General features: G+C 36.0%; 1 protein-coding gene and 1 pseudogene across 1 annotated transcript in view; one reads left to right on the forward strand and one right to left on the reverse strand.

Moving 5' to 3' along the window:
• Positions 1-1,331: 1,331 nt before the first annotated feature.
• C1H1orf185 (chromosome 1 C1orf185 homolog) overlaps positions 1,332-27,779 on the reverse strand; it is a 41,707-nt gene continuing 15,259 nt past the window's right edge. Inside the window, exons 4-5 of the mRNA XM_047527377.1 lie at positions 2,897-2,933; positions 1,332-1,726 (exon numbers count right to left, since the gene is read on the reverse strand). Of these exons, the coding sequence (XP_047383333.1) occupies positions 1,332-1,726; positions 2,897-2,933 (432 nt within the window). The remainder of the gene's footprint in view (positions 1,727-2,896; positions 2,934-27,779) is intronic.
• On the forward strand, positions 26,928-27,718 carry LOC124966321 (60S ribosomal protein L7a-like; annotated as a pseudogene).

Raw genomic sequence — 27,779 nt, forward strand, 5'->3', positions numbered from 1 at the left:
TGTTATCTTATTTGAGACAAATTTCTTTGTATTTATTGATAGGTAGAATTTATCTCATGGAAAGTTATGAAGAGGTCTTGATATAAGTTATTTAAGCATAAATGGTAATATTATTCTCTGTTAATCATTTTTTCCAAGAGGAAGAAAAAGTGGTTAATTATATAGTAAGCATTTAGAAAAAAGAAAAAAGAAAAGATTATGTGGCAGATGTCAGAAATCCCTCAGAACCATAAATAAAAATTTGACCAAAGGTATCTCAGATGAGAGAGGAACTCTGACTCATATATTTGAGTCAGTTGCTTATGAACTATTTTTATCATAGTAGGGCAAGGGGTGAGGGGACATTCAAGAAACATAGGAGATGGGAAAGAAAGCTATTTTCTTGATTCTTTGCAGTGTATCAGGCCTCCCTGTAAGAGCAAATTTATATTGCTTACTGCTATGGTTTGAATATGAGGTGTCCTCCAAAAACTCATACGTGAGACAATGCAAGAAAGTTTATGGTGAATGATTGGATTATGAGAGATTAACCCAATCAGTACATTAATCTACTGATGGGGATTAACTAGGTGATAACTGTAGGCAGGTAGTGTGTGGCTGGAGGAGGTGGGTCATGGGGGCATGCCTTTGGGGGTTTATATTTTGTCCTTGTTTTGCAGAGTGCTCTCTGTTTCCTGACTATCATGTTCCAAGCTGCCTTCCTCTGCCACCCACTTCTGCCATGGTGTTCTGCCTCACCTTGGGCACAGAGCAATGGAGTTGGCCCTATATGAACTGAAAACTCTGAAACCATGAGACCCAAATAAAATTTTCTTCTTCTGAAATCGTTCTTGTCAGATCTTTTGGTTGCACCAATGAAAAAGCTGACTAAAACACTTACCAAATGCATGATGTGATAATATTTGAAAGATAGGTGATTTTGTATTTTAAATTCAGAAAAGCTGATGGAGGTATTCCACCCAGCCCTATTCACACTGAAATAAAACTGAAAATGTTCAAAGTATAAGGAAATGTTGTGGATGTTTTATTACAAATATATTCATGCTGAAGATTTCTTAAAGTATTTCTCTTGTGTGTTGAAAACACATTCCTGTATTTGTTGTATCTTTTGATGAGATATAGGGAGTTAAACTTAATGTTCATGATACTACTGTAGTTCTTCCCATAGTTTTGTTTCTAGAAATAAGAATCAGCAAGGAAAGTAGGACCACTCTATGATAACTAAGAAGAAAAGCAATATTAATGTGAACATGTTAAGAGACTTAGAAACTGGTAATTCAGTTTTAACTTTACCTGATTTCAGTATATACAAGGTTTCAAAAGAAAAAAAGTCATTCAGTATTATGTTGAAGGTTTTGTATTTCGACTTCTGTGTTTCTTCGTGTAAATATTTCCTTAATGTTGTCATCTTTTTCATCATCATAAAGTGCCATATTCTTTACATTTCCAGTACATTCTTCTAATGAAATTGTTGACAGATATGAAAATACTTTTTCCATTAGAGGTTCCTTGAGAAAAGGCTTTGTAGAATTCTTTTCTGCTAGAGAACCATCAGAAAACCAGTCTTCAGCTGCTTCTATGCTTTGGCTGTAATAAGCCTCAGACGGTAATGTTGATAAGCTTAGTGGAACGCTGCTGCCATTTGTTGCCGAGCTAGTCTCTGGAGAATCACAGATGACCTTTTTTGTTGCAAGGTGGAATTCATTTTTAGAGTGATCTTTAATTGCTGTTAAAAAAATTATACTTATTATGAATATCACATATTCATGAGCCAAATCTTAATTTATAAGGATCTTTCTTTTTAAAATTCAGACTCTTTTCAGGGCTATAATGGACAAGATAATGCTCTTTAAGAACATTCTGAGTTGCTATCATCATCTGTACAATGGTTAAATACATAATTGGGAATTAGCAATATTTTCATGAAAATCAAGAGTAGAAAAGCCTATTGTAAATAAAACCTACCTGTTTTTACGGAAAAAGATTCTAAGTGGAATAGAAACCTCAGTTTTGGAATGTTCCTTAAAGAAGACAGATTCTTAAAGATTTATAGCTAAATATTGCCCTATTTTAAATATATAAGCTTCCTTGAGCAGGAGGATTACAAAATGGAAAGGGCCAATGGGTTGTCCCTATACCAATAATAGTAACAATATTACTACAGAGCTTTATGATTTGCAAAGTGTTTTGACATAATTATCTTAATACTTCTTCAAAGCAGTTATTATTAGCACCACTTCACCAGAGAAAAAACCAAGACTTAGGGAAATGACCCACACAAATTAGATACAAAATGGATTTCAATCTAGATATTTCTTACTTTAAGTCTAATGCTTTTGAATTATTTAGGCTGCACATTGGTCATTTCAAAGTGCTACGTTTTAGAAAATATCATATACTATCTTAAATGCTTTTTATAATATTTTTAAATGTTTTATATTTTGCTAACTTTTGATATTTTGCACATTAATTTTTAAAGTTCTTTTAAGTATTTTATCTTATATTTAGCATTTCTAAAGTTATCTAGGAGACAATCATTTGAAGTTCTAAGACATATATATATATATATATATATATATATATATTTTTTTTTTTTTTTGGCTCTGCTTCTTTCCCTATTCAATTTATTTTGATCCTCAAGCATGAGGACATGGCACTGACTATGATATATTTGGGCTCTGGTCGTACACAACTTAAAACTTATAATTTAAGATCTGACATTGCAATTTTTGTTTTTCTAAAATTCATGTGCCCATTCACATACAAATACATTAGCATTTCTCTTCAATATTCATGGTATTTAAAATAGTTAATATTAAGCATAGCTTCTTGATTCTTTAAGATGTAATTATTATATATTAAGATTGTTTCTAAGAATCTATTGGAGAAAACATACCTTTCATACGTGCTGCTTCCTTTTTTCTTTGCTCCTCCTACATAAAAATGTATTTGTATTTTAAAAATGAAATCACTTTTATATAATTTCTTACTATGTTTGATCTATATGCTTATATAAGAGTAATACATTTTTAGCACTTATGATTACAGGTTTATTACAAAGACTACAAATCAGGAAGAGTAAGAAATTTTAACATTTATTTGCATTTCAAACAAGCTCCCCAAAATAATGCTGATATACTGGTCTGGGAACCAGAGTATGGCTCTAGAATGATTAAAATTCTACCCAATTAAATGAATGAAAAAGTGGGCATTCTTATACTGCTGCACCTAAATAGGTAGAAATATTTTTGAGAGAAATTTAACAAATCTACTTGGAATACATTATGCCACGCATATAATTTTGTTTTCATGTCAATATTCAGTTACCAGAATGTTCATCCAGTACATGTAGTGTTTAAAAAAAACCTTATAATTTATAAGTTCAAGATTAAAGAAATAGTTAAATGCATTACTATACATAGATATACAAAGGATATTTTTCTCTCTGTTGTTGTTTTTTTTTTTTTTTGTACTTATGGGTTGAACCCAGGGGTGCATTACCACTGACCTGCATCCCAGTTATTTTTATTTTTTATTTTGAGACAGGATCTTGCTAAGTCACTGACAGTCTTCCACAATTACTGGGGCTGGTCTCAAACTTGGGATCCTCCTGTCTCAGCCTCTTGAGTTGCTGGGATTACAGGCATGTGCTATGCACCCAGTTTATATTCTTTCAATTATAAAAAATGATGCTATTTATCAGTAAGTAATTTCTAAAAGTAAAAAAAAAAAACTATGGAAACATTGTAAAGACAGAGGAACAATTTTGAAGGGTATCTACAGATTAAATTCAGGCATCAAAATAATAAAGGCAATGATTATAATGTGCTGAGTACAACAGAAATTCATGAATCCATACTTAAATGGGAATGACATAGCAAGGCATTATCTTATGCGTTCAAACTAAAATAATTAAGGACAAACATTGTAATTAAGGAAAAACATTGTATGCCTTTTGATATGGTAAACTGAATCTGATCACAAGGAAAAACTAAACCAAAGAACAGTTTATTATTCATAAATTAACTGCCTTATATTTTTGAAAATGCCAAAATCTTTTTTAGACTTTATTAAAATTTAATATTTCTACTCTTGAAGAGAGATAATTAAAAGACAAACCACAGAGTAGTACAAAGTATGTTCTATCATGTACCTTATAAAGGACTAATAGCCAGAGTATATAAAGAACTTTCAAACCTCAATAACAGAAGAAATAATTCAATAAAAATGGGGAAAACCTTTGAACGAAGATGACATACAGATGGTAAATATATACATCAAAAGATGTTCAACATCAATATTTTTTAGGAAAAGACAAAGTCACAATGAAATACCACTACATACTTAGAAAACAAAAACAAAAAACTCTGGCAATTTCAAGTTTCTAGAACTCTCTCTACATATGGGTACTGGAGGTGTATAATGGAGCAATCAATTTGAAATCAGTTTGGCATTTTCTTATAAAGTTAGAAACCACATAATCCAGTAATCCCAGTGGTGACTATGCTGACTCTTGGTGGACATGGGGTGGGAGACTCTCTGGGACTTGGTGGGCTGACCCATGGCTGAGGGAGCCACAGTGCTGCTGCCAGGAGGATGACAAGCAGTGATCCCAGATTGACACCATCCCTTCCTGTGGCAGAGGAACTTTAAGAAGGGTTTGCACGGTAGCCCAAGGATTAGGGAATCCTGACGCAAGTGTGTGGGCCATGTCTTGCACATTCTGATAGCACAGTTCTCACCTCCCAGTATGGATCCTGATTCCTGGGACCTCCAGGCACCATGTCATGGATGACTTAGCCCCATGGCCTGGGACCCTCCTGGCTTGGGTTTCCCCTCCAGAGAGTGGAGGGGGCCCAAGCCAGAAGCCTGGCACCCAGCATCATGGCAGTTTGGCAGTTCCCTGGCAGGGCCTGCAAGACCATCCTGGTCTTTTTGTTGTTGTTCTAATTAGTTACACATGACGGAAGAATGAAATGCCAATATCTTGAGAGATGAAAGACTGAGCATTTAGAAAGACTGAAGAGATGGCAGAATTAAATCAAATATAATTTGGACAAGATCCTTAACTAGAGGGAAAAAATTCTATAAAGGACATTATGGAATAATTGATAAAAGTGGAAAAAAGAATATAGACTATAGATTATATGTATATATTGAATCAATATTAAATTTTTGAATTAGAAAAATGTATTGTAGTAACAGAAGTGAATAACCTCATTCATAGGTTGTACACTTAAGTATTAGGGACTAAAGGAGGATAACATGCAACCAATGCCAATTCTTCTCAAACGATTACAAAGTATCAAAAGGGAAAGAATACGTCCAAACACTACATAGCACTACCCAGATAACAAAACCAGACAAGAACATAACAAAAATTAAACCTACAAACCAATATTCCTGATGAACATACATGCAAAAATTTTCAACAGTCGTGGTGGCACATGCATCCCAGCAACTTGGGACGTTGAGGTAGGAGGATCATGAGGTTGAAGCCAACCACAACAACTTAGTGAGGCCCTAAGCAAATTAGCATGACCCCGTCTCAAAAAAAATGAAAAATAAATAGGGATATGGATGTGGCTCAGTGGTTAAGTGCCCTTGGGTTCAGTTTCTGATACAAAAAAAAAAAAAATCTTAATAAAATACTAGCAAACTGAATCTAGTACATCAAAAAGATTGTACACCAGAACCAAGTGGGATTGATCCCAGGGGTGCAAGAATATTTCAACATGTAAACCAATAAATATAACATATTACATCAACAGAGTGAAAGATAAAAAAATATATAGTCAACTAAATAGATGCAGGAAAAGTAATTTTAAAAAAGTATTAGAGAAAATTCAATATCCCTTCGTGATAAAAATTCTCAAAAATATTAGGTATATGAGGAAGATATCTCAACACAATAAGGACTACATATGACAAATCCCACAGCTTACATCATACTGAATGGGGGAAAGGATGAAATTGTTTCCTTTAAGGTCATGAACAAGACAAGGTTATCCACTTCCAACACTCTTTTTTTTTAAATGTTTTTTTAGTTGTCAATGGATCTTTTATTTATAGGTAGTGCTGAGTATCAAACCCAGGGCCTTGCACATGCCTGGCAAGCACTCTACCACTGAGCCACAACTCCAGCCTCCCAACACTCTTATTCTTAGCCAGAGAAATAAGATAAGAGAAAGAAATGAAGGGTATACAAATAGGAAAGGAGGTCAAATTATTCCATTTGTTAGCAAACAAAATGATTTTTTTTAATTTTTGTTTTTTAGACAGACACAATACCTTCATCTTATTCATTTATTTTTATGTGGTGTTGAGGATTGAACCCAGTGCTTCACATGTGCTAGGCAAACATTCCACCACTGAGCTACAACTCCAGGCCCCAAAATGATTTTTTTATATGGAAAAACCTAAAGACTTCAAAGAGTTGATAAATTCAATCAGATCAAAAGATGTAAAATCAGTATGTAAAAATCAGATTTTATATATATCCATAAAGAAATTGTTGAGAAACAAATAAGCAATCCCATTCACAATAGCTACCTAAAAATTTTAAATATCTAGGGAATAAATTTTCCAAGGGAATAAAAGATCTCTACAATGAAAACTACAAAACAATGATGAAAGAAATGGCAGAGAACACACACACACACAAATGGAAAGACATTCCATGTTAAGACATTCCACTATTAATTGGAAAAATTAATATTGTTAAAATGTTCATACTATGCAAAATGAACTACTCAATGCAAGGCTTATCAAAATACCAATACATTTTTCAAAGAAATAGATAAAACACCCCTAAAATTTTTATGGAACCACAAAGACACTGAATTGCTGAAGTAAAAAAGCAAAAAGAATAAAGCTGGAGGCATTACAACAGCTGACCTCAAAACATATTACAAAATGATAGCAACCAAGACATCATGTCACTGTCATGAAAGTAGACATGTAGCATTAGAATAAAGAAATGTGAAATCAATCCACATACTTTCAGCAATTGATTTTTTTTTTTTTTTTGGTACTAGAGAGCTGCATTCTACAACCTTTTTTAAAAGTTTTTAAAAAAATTTATTTTTTTTAAGTTATACATGACAGCAGAATCCATTTTGATATAATTATACAAGCACAGAATATATCTTATTCTAGTAAGAATTCCATGTACATGATGGTGGGATTCACTATGATATTTTCATGTGTGTACATGGGAAAGTTATGCTGGATTCATTCCATTGTCTTTACCTTCTTTATCCTTCTCCCTTCCCTCCATTCCCCATTGTCTAATGTACAGCACTTCTATTCTTCCCCTTACCTCTTCCCTTATTGTGGGTTAGCTTCCACAAATCAGAGAAAATATTTGGCCTTTGGTTTTTTGGGATTGGCTTACTTCAGTTAGCATAATAGCCTCAAGATCCATCCTTTTGCTGGCAAATATCACAAAGTCATTCTTCTTCATGACTGAGTAATATTCCATTGTGTGTATATACCACATTTTCTTTATCCATTCATCTCATTTTTTTTCTTTTTCTTTCTTTTTTTTTTTTTTTTTTTTGTTCTAAGTGCCCCATTCAGTCATCTCTTGAAGGGCACCTAGGTTGATTCCATAGCTTAACTATTGTGACTTGAGCTGCTATAAACATTGATGTAGCTGCGTCATTATAGTATGCTGACTTAAAACCCTTTGGGTATATACCGAGGAGTGGGATACCTGGGTCAAATGGTGGTTCCATTCCTTGTTTTCTGAAGAATCGCCATACTACTTTCCAGAGTGGTTGCATCAATTTGCAGTCCCACCAGCAATGTATGAGTGTGCCTTTTCTCCCACATCCTTGTCAACACTTACTGTTACTTGTACTCTTGATAACTGCCATTCTGACTAGAGAGAGATGGAATCTCAGTGTAGTTTTAATTTGCATTTCTTGAATTGCTAGAGATGTTGAACATTTTTCATATATTTGTTGACCATTCATATTTCTTCTGTGAAGTATCTGTTCAGTGCCTTTGCCCATTTATTGATTTGTGTGTGTGTGTGTGTGTGTGTGTGTGTGTGTGTGTTGAGTTCTTTATATATCATAGAAACTAATGTTCTATCTGAGGTGCAGGTGGCAAAGATTTTCTCCCTTTTTGCAGGCTGTCTGGTCATGCTCTTTATTGTTTCCTTTGCTGTGAAGAAGCTTTTTAGTTTGATGCCATCCCATTTATTGATAATTTTGATCTTACTTCTTGCATTTTAGGGCTCTTATTAAGGAAGTCAGTTCCTGAGTTGATGTGTTGGAGTGTTGGGCCTACCTTTTCTTCTAGTATGTGCAGGGTTTATGGTCTAATACCTAGGTCCTTCAACCACTTTGAGCTGAGTTTTGTGTGCAGGGTGAGAGATAGGGGTTAAGTTTCATTCTAGTACATATGAATTTCCAGTTTTCCCTACACCATTTGTTGAAGAGTCTATCTTTTCTCCAATGTATGATTTTGGTGCCTACACTGGCAAATTGAATACAAAAACACACTAAAAAGACAGTGCACCATGATTAAATGGGTTCATCCCATGGATGCAAGGTTGGTTCATATGGAAATCAATAAATATAATTTAAAACACATCAATAGACTTAAAGATAAGAATCACATGATTATCTCAATAGAGGCAGAAAAAGCATTTGATAAAATACAGCATCCATTCATGATTAAAACACTAGAAAAAATAGGGATAAAAGGATCATACCTAAACATTGTAAAAGCTCTATGTGACAAACCCAAGGCCAACATCATTCTAAATGGAGAAAAACTGAAAAAATTCCCTCTGAAAACGGGAACGAGACAGGGATGCCCACTGTCATCACTTCTGTTCAACAGTCCTCAAATCCCTAGCCAGAGCAATTCGGCAAATGATGAAAGAAAAGGGATACAAATAGGAAAAGAAGAGCCAAAACTAGCTCTGCTTGCCAATGACATGATTCTAAATTTACAAGGCCCAAAATACTCCACCAGAAAACTTCTAGAGTTCACAAATGAATTCAGCAAAGTAGCAGGATACAAAATTAACACTCATAAATCGACTGAAATTCTGTACTCTAATGACAAATCAGCTGAAAGGGAAATTAGGAAAATCATCCCATTCACAATAGCCCTAAAAACAAACAAACAAACAAAAAAACTTTGTAATCAATCTAACAAAAGTGGTGAAAGAGCTCTACAATGAAAATTACAAGACTACTAAAGAAAGAAATTGAGGAAGACCTTAGAATATGGAAAGATCTCCCATGTTCTTAGAGATAGGCCAAATTAATATTGTCAAAATGGCCATACTACCAAAAGCAATTCCCATCAAAATTCCAACTATATTCTTATGGAAATAGAAAAAACAGTCATGAAATTCATTTGGAAAAATAAGAGAATAGCCAAAGCAATCCTTAGTGAGAAAAATGAAGCAGGAGGCATCACAATACAAGACCTAAAATTATTCTATAGAGTTCTAGTAACAAAACAAAATGATAGTGGCACCAAAATAGGTAAGAAGACCAACGAAACAGAATAGAAGAAACAGAGACAAACCCACAAAATACAGTTATTTCCCACCCTTTTTATTTTGTATTGGGCTGGGGTTGTGGCTCAGTGGTAGAGCACTTGCCCGGCATGTGTGAGGCACTGGGTTCAATTCTCAGCACAACATATAAATAAATAAATAAATATTCATTGAAAACTAAAAAATATATATATATATATGTAAAGAAAGGTACCTTTTAAAAAAATAACTAATATTAATTAAAAAAGAGTATACCTTTATTTCTTATCATATACAGAAATTAACTCAAAATGTCCCAAAGACTTAAGTTTAAGACCTGAAAGTACTAGAAGAAAATATAGGAGGTGTTTCAGGACACTGGTCTGGATTGTTGGATATGACCACAAACGTATAGGCAACAAAAGCAAAAATTGACTAATGGGATTACATCAAACTGAAAAAGTTCTATACGGCAAAGGAAATAGTCAAATGACAACCTACAGAAATGGAGAAAATATTTTTAAACTCTTCATCTGACCAGGGATTGATTTCCAGAATATAAAAGCAACTCAAAAACTCAACAGAAAAAAAATTGAGTGACCTAAATAGACCTTTCTCAAAGAAAGATATATATACAAATGGCCAACAAGTTCAACATCAATAATCATCAGGGAAATGCAAACCAAAAACCCCAGTGAGATATTATCTCACTCCAGTTTAAATGGTTATTATAAAAAAGACAAAAAATTAAAAATCTGGAGAAAGAGGACTCTCATATACGGTTGATGGGAAAGTATATTAGTACAACCATTTTGAAAAACAGTGTGGAGGAACCTAAGAAAAACTAGAAGTAGAACTGTCATATGATACAGCAGTCCACACAGAGTATATATGCGAAAGAATTGAAGACAAAGGAAACATCTGCAACATCTGCACTTGTATATTTTTGGACATTCTATTCACAATATTCATAGGTATACAATGATGAACAAATGGATAAAGAAAATGTGAGTTATATACACACACATGTATATGAACAAAATGAAATATTATTCAGCCATAAAAAGAATGAAATCATGTCATTTGCAGTACCATGGATAGAACTGGAAGATATGTTAAGTGAAATGTCAGGCACAGAAAGACAAATACTGCATGTTCTCACTTATTTGTGGAAAATAAAAAGCTGATCTCAATGGAGGATAGAATAGTGATTAACTGAGCCTTGGAAGAGTGTAGGGGAGGGTGGGGTAGACAGAGAATGGTTAATGTGTTCATATGTGTTAATAAGTTAGATAGAAAGAATGACTTTTAATGTCCTGTTGCATGGTAGGATAACTATGGTTGACTAAAATTACTTAAATATTTCAAACCAGCTAGTAGAGAGGATTTTGAATGTTTAGAACACAAAGAAATGATATATGTCTAAGGTGATAGAAATGCCAATTAGCTTAATCTAATCACTTACATTGTATACAAGTATCAAAATGTCATGGAGTTCCCCATAAATATGTATAACTATAGTGTGTCAATTAAATATAAAATATATTTTAAAATGAAATTCTTTAGCAAGAGAAGCAGAGGCACTTCCCAATCATTTTGTGACCAGAATAATTGTGATGTCAAAATATAATAAAGATATTATAAGGAAATTATAGAACAATATTCCTCAGGAACATCAATGCAAAGATCCTTTAAAAGATACTAGTTAATTAAATCCAGTGAGGTTTATTCCAGAACTACAAAGTTGGTTTAACATTTGAAATTCAGTGTAATTCACATAGAAAATAAAAAACCCATACAAACATTTCAATGGATGCCAAAAATGCACCTGGCAAAATTCATCACCCTTTCATGATTTAAGAAAAACGAAATGACAAAAACCAGGGCCAGAGGGGAATTTCTTCAATCTGACAATATGCGTCTACAAAAATCCTCAAGTTAACTCCCGATTTTAGTGGTGAAAAGCTGAAAGTATTCTCTTTAAGATCATAATATAACAAGGTCATCTTTTATTATCACATTTATTCACCATTATTCTGGAGGTCCCAGCCAACACAATAAAACAAACAAATAAAAAAAAATAAATATTGGAAAATAAGTAAAACTAATGTTTTTTTTTCATATGTGATATGATTGTGTATGAAGAAAACCTTATAGAACCCACAAAAGAACTACTTGAAGTGATAAATTATTTATGAAGGTCACAAAACACAGGTCACTATAAGCACCAGTCATAGTAATGTTGGCAAAGCTCTCTAAATTTATAAATTAAATGTAATTTACATTAAAACTTCAAGAAGATTTTTTTTTGTACCTGGAGTTAAATTTATCTTAAATTTTATGTGTACTAAGAAAAGAACAAGAAACAGTAAAAACAATATTGAAAAAGAAGAATAAAATTGGAGAAGGCATATTATTTAGTTTTAAGATTTATTATATCACTACAATGTGTTATTGGCAGAGGGATAGATACACAAATCAATGGAACTAAGAGAGATCCTAGAAACACATTCATACACATAAGCCTAACATATTTTAAAAAGGTGCAAAAGCAGTTCATTGGAGGAAGGATAATCCTTTGAACAAACAGGACTTAGACAAGTAGGCATTAGTTATTCAAAAAATCAATCTTGACTGATCTTGGTATCAAAATTTACCACAAAGCTACAGTAATCAAGACGGTGTGGTACTGCCGTAGAAATAGACATATTAGACCAATGGAACATAACTGAGAGTTTAGAAATAAGTACATTTACAGTCAAATGATTTTTAACAAGAATATCAATAAGATTCAATGGGGGGGCTGGGGAGATAGCTCAGTCGGTAGAGTGCTTGCCTTGTAAGCACAAGGCCCTAGGTTCGATCCCCAGCACCCCCCCAAAAAAAGAGCAAAAACTGTTATACTCTTAGAAGAAAACATGCATAAATTTCTGTGACCTTAGATTAGGCAAAAAAAAAAAAATTTTTAAGATACTGAAAGTTGAACCCGGGGCGCTCTATCACTGAACTTCAGTCCCAGTGCTTTTTACTTTTTATTTTGAGACAGGGTCTCTTGAAGTTGCAGAGGCTGACCTCAAACTTGCAATCCTCTTGCCTCAGCTTCCTGAGTAGCTGGGACTACAAGTATGTACCAATATGCCTGGCATTTTCTGCCTTTTTCTTTTTTTATATATATGACACCAAAAGTGTAAACAACAAAATAAAAAAAAGTGGACTCATGAAAATTAAAAACTTTTGACTGGGGTGGTGGCTCATTGATAGAGCGTTTGCCTAGCACATGTGAGGCCCTGGGTTCAATCCTCAGTACCACATAAAAATAAATAAAATAGAAAAAAAACTTTTGTTCTTCAAAGAACATCATTAGAAAATGAAAGGATAATAAATAAAAGGCGTTGGGAATGTAGCTCAGTGGTAAAAAAAAACTAAAATGAAAATAACCCAAGAAATGAGAGAAAATTTTTACAAATAGTATATTTAACAGAGGACTTATATCTAGAAGATAGAGGGAACTCTTATAATTTAGTAATGAAATGACAACTCAAGTTTAAAAGGATGAAGAATCTGAACAGACATTAATCCAAAGACATTAATAAGCAGATGAAATGTTGCTCGGTGTTATTATCCTTTAAGGAAATGCAAATCAGAGCCATGGCAAGATACTCCAGACACCCACTAGGATGCTTATTATTTAAAAAGTCCAATAATAATAAATGTTAAATGGTGGAAGACTGAGACCCTCATACTCAGCCAGTGGGCATATAAATGGTTCAGGTGCTTTAGAAGGCAGTCTGGTAGTTCTTTAGCAGTTAAAGATAGTTACCATATGACCTAGAATTTCATTTCCTAAGTATATGCACAAGAAAGTTAAAACACATGTCCACACAAAAATTTACACATGAATTTTCATAACAAGATTATTCACACAGCCAAAACATGGAAATAACCCAAATGTCCAATGGGCAAAAAATGGATAAACAAAATGTCCTAAATCTATATGATGAAATATTATTCAGTCATAAAAGAATGAAGTACTAGTGTATGCTATAACATGAATGAACTTTGAGAACATGCTATGTGAAAGAAGCCAGACACAACAGACTGTATATCGTATGACTTTATTTATAATAGATGTCCAGAAAAGGCAAATATATAGATATAGAAAGTGGATTGGTGGTTGTTTAAGCCTGTGATGCATGGGAGGTAATGAGGAAGGGTTGATTTCTAAGAGCATGTTTGTTTCAAATTATGTTTTGCTTCTTTATTTTTGTTGTGCTGGAAATTGAACCCAGAGCCTCACACATACTAGGCAAATGCTCTACCACTGAGCTACACTCACAGCCCTTGAAATATACATATATATATATATATATATATATATATATATATATATGTATATATTTATTTATTTATTTATTTTTATTTTTTTTGTACCAGGGATTGAACTCAGGGGCACTTGGCCACTGAGTCACATACCCAACCCTATTTTGTATTTTATTTAGAGACAGGGTCTCACTGAGTTGCTTAGTGCCTCACTCAGCCTCAGCATCCTGAGCTGCTGTGATTACAGGTATGTGCCACTGTGCCTATCTTAGTCTAATTTCTGTGGCTGTAACAAAATAACCGAGTCTGGGTACTTTATAAAGTAGAGAAGTGTATTTGGCTCATGATTCTGATGGTCGTAAAGTTCAAACAGTGTGGTGCCACCATGTGGCTGTGTTGCAAAATGGTGGAGAAGTGGAAAGGAAATCAGTTATGTGCAGAAGGGACACATGTATTAGCAAAAAAGCAAGAGTGGGAAGGGGCCAGGCTCATTCTTTTTTAATAATGCTTTCTTGTGGGAACTAATCCACTTCCATGAGACCTGACCCACTCCTTTGAGACAGCATTAATCTATTCTTGAGGGTAGAACTTCCATAGCCTAATTACTTTCTATTAAGTCAAACTATTAAAGGTTCTGCCAACTCAACACTCCCACATTGGGAACCAAGTTAAAACCAAGTCACAGAAATACGGGAATTATATCTCAATAAAGCTATTGTATATGGCAATTTAAAAATGAAACTTAACAGAGAACATAGAAGCATATCCTTGTGACCTGGTGGTAGGCTATGAGTTTATAAACTTGACACCAAAAGCATTATCCAAGAAGTGAAAATGGATAAATTAGACTTAGTCAATATTGAAAATGTTTTGTTGTATGAAATCCTCTGTTAAGAGAATGAAAACCCAAGTCACCAAAAGAAAGAAGAAAATTGAAAATCATATATCTGACAAAGAACTTTTACCTATAATATAGAAGGAACCCAATTAAATGGTAAGAAACAATCCAATTAGAAAATAAAAAAAGATTTAAACAGACACGAAAGAAAGTATATGGATGAAAAATAAAACATGAAAAGATATGCAAAATTACTATGCATTAGGGAAAAGCAAGTTAAAATCACTACACATATTTCAGATTGACGAAAATAAAAAATATTCCAGGATGCCCCTCTTGCCCTGATATTTATGGTCGTTGAATGATCAGGACAGTGGTTGCTGAAGGCTGGGATAATTATGTCCATTTCTTAAGATAAGAGAGTGACGGATTGAGCATGTAGCTCAGTGGTAGAGCACTTTCCTAGCATGTGTGAGGCCCTAGGTTGAATCCCCAGCCACTCACACACATGCACACACACAGATACACACGTGCGTGCACTGTCATCTGTCACATTGATCAATTCTTCCCTTCATGAAAGATTTCTCTGTGGCACATGATGCTTGTTTAGTATCATTTTACTCACAGTAAAACTTTTTCTAAAATCCAAGTCAATCCTCTCAAATCCTATTGCTACTTTGTCAACTAAGTTTATGTAATATTATAAATAATTTGTTGTTATTTCAACAATTTTCACAGCATCTTCACCAGGACTGATAGATTCTGTCTCAAGAAACCACTTTCTTTGCTCATATACTAGCAGCAACTACTCATCCCCAAACTTAGTGTCTTTTCTTGTGATTACAGCACTTCAGGGACATCTTTAGGCTCCATGTCTAATTCTAGTTCTCTTGCTATTTCTACCACATCTACAGTCACTTTCTCCACTGAAGACTTGAGCCCCTCGAAGTCATCCGTAAGGGTTGGAATCAACTTGTTCCATCTCTTGTTAATGCTAATATTTTGAGCTCCTTCCATGCATCAGGAATGTTCTTAATGGCATTTTGAATGGTGAACACTTTCAAGAAGGTTTTCTATTTTCTTTGCCTAGATTCTCCAGAGGAATTGCTATTCATAACAGTTATGACGTTAGGAGATATATTTCTTAAATAATAAGACTTGAAAGGTGAACTTACTCTTTCATTCATGGACTGCAGAACTTATGTTGTATTAGGCATGAAAACAATATTAATTTTGTACGTCTCCATCAGAGCTCTTGGGTGACCAGGTTTATGGCCAATAAGCAGTAACATTCTGAAAGAAATCTTTCTTTTTGAGCAGTAGGTTTCAAATGTAGTCTTCAAATATTCAGTACACCATGTTGTAAATAGATGTCATCCATTTATAGAGCACAGGCAAAGTAGACTTAGTGTAATTTTATTCATTAAAACACACCATAAAATAATGCAAAGAAAAACTACAAAATGGATGAAGATATTAAAATTAGTTTCTGGAGGTTTAGTTTCTAGAATGAATGACTCTTTCAAAGTTTTATAGTAAAAAGACAAACAATTTATTAGGAAAAAAGTAAAAGATAGATGGCATTTTATATAAGAGGAAATAATAGTAGCCAATGAACTTTGGAAAAGACAGTTACTCCATTTGTTAGCAGAAAAATAAAAATTAAAACTACAGTGAGATAACAAGAGAGTGAGCAGATAAGTCACAGCCTGGGGAAAAATATCTGCAAAAAAATATCATCTGATAAGAACTGTTATCCAAAATATACAAAAAACATTTTAGAATTCAATAATAAGGAAATGAATAACTTGATTAAAAAATAAGCAAAAGACCTGAACAGACACATTACTAAAGAAAATATACAGGGGCGATCCAAGATGGCGGACTAGAGGGTGACTGCATCTCCAGTCGCTCCAGAACCCAGGACTCAAGAAGGGGAGACATTGAGAGACTGGGACTAAAATAGAGCCACGGGGTGAGTCTCCCCCACCGGGTGAAGCTCAGCCTGGGCGGCAGGCACGGATAGGGGTGGCTTATCAGAGCAGGGCAGGGCAGCTAGAGTCTCCCCCAGGTACCCTTGCACACTCCGGCAGTGGGCTACTCCCACACGGCCAGCTGCACGTTGCAGGCCCCCCAGTGAGAGCCTTTCTGCACAGAGCCAGCTCCAAGCCCTGGAACCAGTAGCAGGCTAGGGGCAGCTTTCTTTGGAAGCACTGCATTATCAAGTTCCTCCAAGACTTCAGGCTACTGAAGGCTGGGAGGTGATACACTGGAAATCTATAGGGACACTATAAGCCAATAGAGGAAATCTGCAATATCTCAGGGTCCCACTGACATCTGACCAATATGAGAAAACAAGGGAAGAAAATGTCCCAAACAAACCTAGATACTATATCAATAAAACCCAATGACAGCACAGCAGAAGAAATGTCAGAAAGGGAGTTCAGAATGTACATAATTAAAACAATCAGGGAAGCAAATGAGGAGATGAAAGAGCAAATGCAGGCATTGAAGGAGGAAATGAAAGAGCAAATGCAGGCATTAAATGATCGCACCAATCAGATTCTCTGAGGAGAGGCAGCCTAAGGAGACTCGTCTGCGAAGGGCAAGGCTCCCAGGCCCAGGAGGTAGGTCCGGGCCCCTGGGAACATAGCAGAGGAAGACTGCCCAGCCCAGGCGGCAAGACACCTCTCCCCCCGCTGGAGCAGTGAACACGGAAAACTGGGAGCTTTGTACAGGAGGCCACTCAGCACAACGCTTGGTTTCAGAGCAACCCGCCGGGGCTCCGTCAGCTGCCCAGAGGAAGAGCTGCGCAGCGAGCTGTTTGGACCCAGAGCAACCTCCTGAACAATGGGGGTGGGGGCTGCCCTGAGGAGGAGGAGGTGCGCAGTGAGTTGCTTGGTCTCCAAGCAACCACACAGAACACCGGGTGGCTGCCTGGAGGAAGAGATGTGCGGCGGGTTGCTGGAGCTTGGAGCATCTGTATGGGACTCCAGGTGGCGGCTCAGAGGAGGGGCTACATAGTCAGGCGATTAGGTGCAAAGCACGGTCCGGGGACCTAGGCGGCTTCTCGGTGGAAGAGCTGCACAGAGATAAGCTGAGGGGCGGAGCAAAGGTTCCAGGACTGCGGCCAGTTTCTCTGAGGAGGGGCAGCCAAAGGAGACTCGTCTGCGAAGGGTGAGGCTCCCAGGCCAGGAGGTAGGTCTGGGCCCCTGGGAACGTTGCCTGGGAAGGCTGCCCTGCCCAGGCGGTAGTTGTGGATTGAGGGGAACCTCCAGGAGGGGAAGTGACCAGCGAGACCTCCCCACCGGGTGAGTCTTCCCCACCAGGTGAGGTTTTCCCACAAGGACGATAAAAACAGAGACACAGGCACAAACAGGCCTTGCCTCAGCCCGCAGCCTAGTTCCCCTTTGGTTGACCATTGGTCAACAAGTGGAGGCACCTCTGCCCACTAGCAGGGAATATACCCCACCTGAAGGCCACCACCCCTAGAGAGGGCAGCTTCCTTGAGGAGCACCGCATTATCAACTTCCTCCAAGACTTCAGGCTACTGAAGGATAAGAGGGGATATACTAGAAATCTTCAGGGACATTATAAGTCAATAGAGGAAATCTGCAACATCTCAGCAGTCCACTGATACCTGAACAATATGAGAAAACAAGGGAAGAAAATACCTCAAACAAACCTAGATGTTACATCAATAAAATCCAATGACAGCATGGCAGAAGAAATGACAGAAAGGGAGTTCAGAATGTACATAATTAACATGATAAGGGAAGCAAACGATGAAATGAAACAGCAAATGCAGGCATTGAATGATGGCACCAATCGACAGTTAAAAGAACAAATACAGGAAGCAAAAGATCATTTCAATAAAGAGTTAGAGATGTTGAAAAAAACCAAACAGAAATTCTTGAAATGAAGGAAACAATAAACCAAATTAAGAACTCCATAGAAAGCACAACCAATAGGATAGAACACCTGGAAGACAGAACCTCAGATATTGAAGAAAAAATATTTAACCTTGAAAACAAAGTTGACCAAACAGAGAAGATGGTAAGAAATCATGAACAGAATCTCCAAGAATTATGGGATATCATGAAAAGGCCAAATTTAAGAATTATTGGGATTGAGGAAGGCTTAGAGAAACAAACCAAAGGAATGAACAATTTATTCAGTGAAATAATATCAGAAAATTTCCCAGATCTGAAGAATGAAATGGAAAACCAAGTACAAGAGGCTTATAGGACTCCAAATACACAAAATTACAACAGACCCACACCAAGGCACATTATGATGAAAATACCTAACATACAAAATAAAGACAGACTTTTAAAGGCTGTGAGAGAAAAGAACCAAATTACATTCAGGGGGAAACCAATACGGATATCAGCAGATTTTTCAATCTAGACCCTAAAAGCTAGAAGGGCCTGGAAAAACATTTTTCAAGCCCTGAAAGAAAACGGATGCCAACCAAGAATCTTATACCCAGCAAAACCTACCTTCAGATTTGACGATGAAATAAAATCCTTCCATGATAAACAAAAGCTAAAAGAATTTACAAAAAGAAATCTGGCACTACAGAACATTATCAGCAAAATATTCCATGATGAAGAGATGAAAAACAAAGAAGCAAATCAGCAAAGGGAGGAATTATCCTAAAGGAACTGTCAAATAAAGGAGGAACCAAGTCGTGTCAAAAATAAATAAATAAATAAATAAAATGAGTCAAATGACCAGGAATACAAATCATATCTCAATAATAACCCTGAATATTAATGGCCTGAATTCATCAATCAAAAGACATAGACTGGCAGATTGGATTAAAAAGAAAGATCCAACAATATACTGCCTACAAGAGACTCATCTCTTAGAAAGAGATACCCATAGACTAAAGGTGAAAGGATGGGGAAAAACATACCATGCACATGGACTCAGCAAAAAAGCAGGGGTATCCATCCTCATTTCAGATAATGTGGACTTCAAGCCAAAGTTAGAAGGGATAAAGAAGGACATTTCATAAGGCTTAAGGGAAGCATAAATCAGCAAGACATAACAATCATAAACATCTATGCCCCAAACAGTGGCTCATCCATGTATGTCAAACAAATCCTTCTCAATTTCAGAAACCAAATAGACCATAACAATAATATTAGATGATTTTAACATGCCTCTCTCACCACTGGATAGATCTTCCAAACAAAAATTGAACAAAGAAACCATAGATCTCAATAACACAATCAATAATTTGGACTTAACAGACATTTATAGAATATACCATCCAACCAAGAGCAAATACACTTTCTTCTCAGCAGCACATGGATCCTTCTCTAAAATAGACCATATATTATGCCACAAAGCTAATGTTAGCAAATACAAGAAGAGACACTACCTTGTATTCTATCAGATCATAATGGATTGAAGTTAGAAATAAATGAAAGAGTAAAAAACAGAAATTACTCCAACACCTGGAGATTAAACAATATGCTATTATATGATGAATGGAAAACAGAAGATATTAGGAAGGAAATTAAAAAATTCTTAGAGGTAAATGAAAACAAAGAAACATCATATCAAAATCTCTGGGACACTATGAAAGCAGTACTTAGAGGAAAATTTATTTCATGGAGCGCATTCCATAAAAGAAGTAAAACTCAACAAATAAACGACCTAACACTACAACTCAAAGCCCTAGAAAAAGAACAGACCAACACCTAAAGTAGTAGAAGACAGGAAATAGTTAAAATCACAGCTGAAATCAACGAAATTGAAACGAAAGAAACAATACAAAAAATTGACAAAATAAATAGTTGGTTCTTCGAAAAAATAAACAAAATTGATAAACCCTTGACCACATTAACAAAGAGAAGACGAGAGAAAACCCAAATCACTAAAATTCGGAATGAACAAGGAAATATCACAACAGACACGAGTGATATACAAAACATAATTAGAAGCTATTTTGAAAATCTATACTCTAACAAAATAGAAAATTTCGAAGACATCAACAGGTTTCTAGAGATATATGAATTGCCTAAGCTAAATGAGGAGGACATACACAATTTAAATAGACCAATTTCAAGTAATGAAACAGAAGAAGTCATCAAAAACCTACCAACAAAGAAAAGTCCAGGATCTGATGGGTTCTCAGCCGAGTTCTACAAAACCTTTAAAGAAGAGCTCATTCCAATACTTCTTAAAGTATTCCATAAAATAGAAGAGGAGGGAACCCTCCCAAACTCATTCCATGAAGCCAATATCACCCTGATACCTAAATCAGACAGAGACACATCGAGGAAAGAAAATTTCAGACCAATACCCTTAATGAACATCGACGCAAAAATTCTCAACAAAATTTTAGCAAATCGCATACAAAAACATGTTAAAAAGATAGTGCACGATGATCAAGTGGGTTTCATCCCAGGGATGCAAGGTTGGTTCAACATCAGGAAATCAATAAATGTAATTCACCATATCAATAGACTTAAAGTCAAGAATCACATGATTATTTCGATAGATGCAGAAAAAGCATTTGATAAAATACAGCACCCCTTCATGCTCAAAACACTAGAAAAAATAGGGATAGTGGGAACATTCCTTAACATTGTAAAGGCCATCTATGCTAAGCCCATGGCTAATATCATTCTAAATGGTGAAAAACTGAAAGCATTCCCCCTAAAATCTGGAACAAGGCAGGGATGCCCTCTTTCACCACTTCTATTCAATATCGTCCTTGAGACTCTAGCCAGAGCAATTAGAGAGAACAAAGAAATTAAAGGGATACGAATAGGAAAAGAAGAACTCAAACTATCCCTATTTGCTGATGATATGATTGTATACTTAGAGGAACCAGGAAATTCCACCAGAAAACTTTTAGAACTCATAAGTGAATTCAGTAAAGTAGCAGGTTACAAGATCAATGCTCATAAATCCAATGCATTTTTATACATAAGTGATGAATCTTTGGAAAGAATAATTAGGAAAACTACCCCATTCACAATAGCATCGAAAAAAATAAAATACTTGTGAATCAATCTCACAAAAGAGGTGAAAGACCTCTACAATGAGAACTACAGAACACTAAAGAAAGAAATTAAAGAATACCTTAGAAGATGGAAAGATCTCCCATGTTCTTGCATAGGCAGAATTAATATTGTCCAAATGGCCATACTACCTAAAGTGCTATACAGATTCAATGCAATTCCAATTAAAATCCCAATGACGTACCTTACAGAAATAGAACAATCAATCATGAAATTCATCTGGAAGAATAAGAAACCCAGAATAGCTAAAGCAATCCTTCGCAGGAAAAATGAAGTTGGGGTTATTGCAATACCAGAACTTCAACTCTACTACAAAGCAATAGTAACAAAAACGGCATGGTATTGGTACCAAAATAGACAGGTAGATCAATGGTACAGAATAGAGGATATGGACAAAACCCAAATAAATACAATTTTCTCATACTAGACAAAGGTGCCAAAAATATGCATTGGAGAAAAGATAACCTCTTCAACAAATGGTGCTGGGAGAATTGGAAATCCATATGCAACAGAATGAAAATAAACCCATATCTCTCACCGTGCACAAAACTAAACTCAAAATGGATTAAGGACCTCGGAATCAGACCAGAGACCCTGCATCTTATAGAAGAAAAAGTAGGTCCAGATCTTCAACATGTTGGCTTAGGACCAGACTTCCTCAACAGGACTCCCATAGCACAAGAAATAAAAGCAAGAATCAACAACTGGGGTAGATTCAAACTAAAAAACTTTCTCTAGCAAAGGAAACTATCAGCAATGCGAAGAAAGAGCCTACAGAGTGGTAGAATATCTTTGCCAATCATACTTCAGATAGAGCACTAATCTCCAGAATCTATAAAGAACTCAAAAAACTCAACACCAAGAATACAAATAACCCAATCAACATTTGGGCTAAGGAAATGAACAGACACTTCACAGAATAAGATATACAAGCAATCAACAAACGTATGGGAAAATATTCAACATCTCTAGTAATAAGAGAAATGCAAATCAAAACCACCCTAAGATTCCATCTCACCCCAATTAGAATGACGATTATCAAGAATACAAGCTACAACAGGTGTTGGCGAGGATGTGGGGAAAAAGGTACACTCATACATTGCTGGTGGAGCCGCAAATTAGTGCAGCCACTCTGGAAAGCAGTATGGAGATTCCTTAGAAAACTTGGAATGGAACCACCATTTGACCCAGCTATCCCACTCCTTGGCCTATACCCAAAGGACTTAAAATCAGCATACTACACAGATACAGCCACAACAATGTTCATAGCTGCTCAATTCACCATAGCCAGATTGTGGAACCAACCTAGATGTCCTTCAATTGATGAATGGATGAAGAAACTGTGGCATATATATACAATGGAATATTACTCCGCAATGAAGAATGATAAAATTATGCCATTGGCAGGCAAATGGATAAAATTGGAGAATATCATGCTAAGTGAGATAAGCCAATCTCAAAAAACTAAAGGACGAATGATCTCGCTGATAAGCAGATGAGGACATATAATGGGAGGTGGGAGGGGTTAGTGTTAGGGTTAGGTTTAGGTTTAGGGTTAGGGATAAGTAGGGTGGTAAGAATGGAGGAAAGAAGGACTGTATAGAGGGAAAAGAGGGGTTGGAGGGGTGGGGGGGAAGGGAAAAATAATGAATCAAACATCATTGCCCTATGTAAATTTATGATTACACAAATGGTATGTACTCCATGTACAAACAGAGAAACAACATGTATCCCATTTGTTTACAATAATAAAAAAAATAAAAAATAGAAAAAAAAGAAAATATACAGCTGACAAATAAGCACACAAAAATGGTCATTAGGGAATTGTAACTTAAAATGAGATACCACTAGACATCTTTTACAAATAAGGGAATATTCAAAATATTTATGACACCAATTGCTGACAAGGATATGCAGCAACAATTGCTCTCATGCATTGCTGGTGGGAATGCAAACTAATACAGCCACGTTGAAAGATGGTATGGCAGTTTTTACAAAACTATACACATTTGCAATGATGCAGCAATTGTGTTCTTTGGTAGTTTCCCAAATGAGTTGAAAACTTATGTTCACACAAAAACCTTCACACAGGTGTTCTTAGCAGCTTAATTCACAATTACCAAAACTTTAAAGCAACTAAGATGCCCTTCTGTAGGTCAATGGATAAATTGTGGTATATCCAAACAATGGAATATTATGCAGTGCTGAAAAGAAATGATCTAGCAAGCCATGAAAAGATAAGGAAGAAAGAAACTTAAAGACACATTCCTAAGTGAAAGAAGTCATTCTGAAAAGACCACATACCATATGATTCCAACTATATGACATTCTAGAAAAGGCAGAAACTATGGAAACAATAGAGCGATTAGTGGCTGTGGGGGTGAAAAGGGAAGAAATGGATCAGAGGAGCATAAAAGATATTTAGGGTAGTAAAACTATTGTGTATGATAACATAATGGTAGATACATGTCATTACACATTTGTTAAACCCAAAGAACACATAATACCAAAAGTGAACCTTAAATGTAAACTATGGATTTTAGATTATGATCTGTTGATGTGGGTTTACAAATAGTAATGAATGTACCATTGGTGCAAGGTATTGACAGTCAGAGAGGCTGTGCATGTGGAGTCAAGGGATATATGGGAACTTTGTATTTTCTGCTCAGTTTTGTTGTGAACCTAAAATAGCTACTAATAGTAACAATAACAATAATAATAAATTAATAATAATGTCTACTTAAAGAAAAAAACAAAACTAAGCTGGGTGCAGTGGCAAGAGAATCACTTGAGCCCAGGAGTTTGAGACTAACCTGGAAAATATAGCAAGACCCTGTCTCCAAAACAACAACAACAACAAAAACACATTTAAAAAAAAACCTAAAACAAAGTGCTATAGTGAGATATTATTACCAATTCATTAGATTGTCAGAAAATTGCCAGCCTTAAAATATTAATATTTGTTGAAGATATGAAGTGATTTTTGCTCTTATACATGTATACTGATAAAACTACTTTGGAAAACAAAGAATTATATAATAATGTTGAGCATGCACATAATCCTTGATTCGGCAATTCTAGTTTTTTATTTTTTATTTTTCATTGTAGAATTGAAACCAGGTACACTTAAACATTGAGCCACATCCCTAGCCCCCCCTTTTTTTTTTTTTATTTTGAGACAGAGTCTTGCTAAGTTGCTTAGGGACTTGCTAAGTTGCCGAGACTGACTTTGAACTTGTGATCCTCCTACCTCAGCCTTCCAGGACACTGGGATTACAGGTGTGCACCACTGTGCCAGCTAGTTTTAAGTATAGTCTCTATAGAAGTTTCCTAGAGAAACAATTGAAAATAACCCAAATATCTACCACATCAAACTTGTTAGAGTCACACAACAGAATATTGAATAGTAAAAATAATGAACTGTGACTATATGCATCAACTTGGATGAATCTTATTTATTTATTTATTTATTTATTTTTTTTTTGCAGTACTGGGTATCGAACTCAGGGCCTTGTGCTTGCGAGGCAAGAACTCTAGCAGCTGAGCTATCTCCCCAGCCCATGGATGAATCTTATAAATGTAATACTAGACACAAAAGGAAACATTAGATATGGAGTCCAAAAAGTATATATTGTTCAGGAATCCATAACATTAATAGTAAAACTATAAAGGAAAAAAATGGTTAACTGGGTTAACTGCATTTATGGGATAGCAGTTCCTACAGTGGAGGACAAGAAATAAGTTGTGAGAGATTTGAGACTCAGGATATCTCAAAGGAGTTGATAATGTTCTATTTCTTATTCTGGATAGCATGTATTAGAAATCTCATTCATAGCCAGGTGTGGTGGTGTGTACCTGTAGATCCAGCTTCTTGGGAGACTGAGACAGAAGGATCTGAAGTTCAAGGCCAGCCTGGGTAACATAGTGAGGTTCTCCCTATTTTTAAAAAAATCCATCTATTATTCTTTAAATCATGTGTGTGCATACTTTTCTGTATGTGATTTTTAAAAAAATCAGGCCCTAGATCTTTATTATATGAAGCCATATTTTTGTTATACTTTTCATCCTCCTGCCAGACAAAGCAGTCTATCCCTAGTAGGAGAGGAGTCTAATACAGAGGCAGAAATTGAGACAGGAAGAAAAGAGACTCTTTGAAAGAGTTTTTTTAATACTGAAATTGCTTTATGACTGAGGTCAGCATTTCTTTTTTTTTTTTTTTTGTACTATTTATTCTTTCTTATTACCATTTAAATGGTGTTCCTATCCCTGGCAATCAAGAATCCTGGTCTTAAAAATGCCTTAAAAAGAAAAACCCTGTCATTTGTGACAACATGGATGAATCTGGAAGACATTGTACTAAGTGAAATAAGTAAGGCACAAAAAGGCAAATAACACAAGACCTCACTCATACACGGGATCTAAAAATGTTGAATTCATAAATAAGAGAGTAGAATGGTGTTTACCAGGAGCTGGGGTAGTAGTGTGGGGGTTATAGGGATGTGGGTGAAAGGATAGAAAAGTTCAGTTAAAAAGGAGGAATAAGTCCAAGAGATCTATTGTATTACATGGTGACTGTTACCAACAATGTAGTATATTCTTTAAAACTGTTGAGAGTATATTTAAGTGTTCTCACCACAAAAAAAAGTATGTAAAGTAACACAGATATTAATTAATTCAATTTAGCTATTGTACAGTGTAACTACTTCAAAACGTGTTATATAATAAATGATAAAATATTTATCAATTAAAAATAATTTTTAAAAGATTCCTGAATATTTTATGTCTACTCGTACTTTGAATCTCTCCCACTACACCACGAACTTCATGAACGCAGGGACTGTAGTCTGACTTGTTTACCACCAAATTCCCAGTTGCCTAAAACAATGCCTAGTATAAAATGCTTACCACATATTTGTTGAATGAATAATAAACTACTTAACATTGCGCTTATGACACTTGTAATTTTCTATTTGGTGTATCCCCCGTTAAATATGATGGTATCATCATATGACGAGTCCCTAGCCAAATGCCTCGCAAAATGCTCAATAGATGAAATAAATGTCAAATATGCACACAGAAACAATATCTTTCTCTGCAATGTAACCTTTACTTCAAACACCTTTATTTGAAAGTCAGAGCTAATAACCTTCAAAATCAATTTGATCTTTATATTCATCTGCTTAAAACCTTGCAGTAGACAATTCCTTCTCCTTTCTCTCTCCTCCAGCCGCCCAAGATGTCCAAAGGAAAGAAAACCAAGGGGAAGAAGCTGGCCCAGGCCCCCGCCGCATTCAAGAAGCAGGGAGCCAAGAAGGTGGTGAACCCGCTGTTCGAGAAGAGGCCGAAGAACTTCAGCATCGGACAGGACATGCAGCCCAACAGGGACCTTACCCGCTTTGTAAAGTGGCCCCGCTACATCGGGCTGCAGCGGCAAAGGGGCTATTCTCTTCAGGCGGCTGAAAGTGCCTCCTGCGATTACCCAGTTCGCCCAGGCCTTGGAGCGCCAGCCACCCAGCTGCGCAAGCTTGCCCACAAGTACAGACCAGAACAGCAGGAGAAGAAGCAGAGGCTGTTGGCGCGGGATGAGAAGAGGCTGCTGGCAAAGGGGATGTCACCATGAAGAGACCGCGGGTCCTTGGAGCAGGGGTCAATACTGACAACCACCTTGGTGAATAAGAAGGCCCAGCGACTTGGATCTCATCAAGCTGGTTGTCTTCCTGCCCACCCTGTGTCGCAAGATGGGAGTCCCTTACTGCATCAACAAGGGGAAGGCCAGGCTGGGACGTTTGGTTTACAGGAAGACATGCATCACTGTTGCTTTCACGCAGGTTAATTCGGAAGACACAGGAGCTCTGGCTAAGTTGGTGGAAGCTACCAGAACCAACTACAATGACAGATATGATGAGATCCACCGCCACTGGGAAGGCAACATCCTGGGTCCAAAATCCATTGCTTGCATTGCCAAGTTGGAAAAGGCAAAAGCTAAAAGAACTTGCCACTAAACTGGGATAAATGTACGCTGTTGTGTTTCTGTACATAAAAATAATAAATTGTCCTTCATCCAGTGAGAAAA

This window comes from Sciurus carolinensis, chromosome 1 (genome assembly GCF_902686445.1).
Source record: "Sciurus carolinensis chromosome 1, mSciCar1.2, whole genome shotgun sequence".
In the NCBI taxonomy this organism is placed as follows: Eukaryota; Metazoa; Chordata; class Mammalia; order Rodentia; family Sciuridae; genus Sciurus; species Sciurus carolinensis.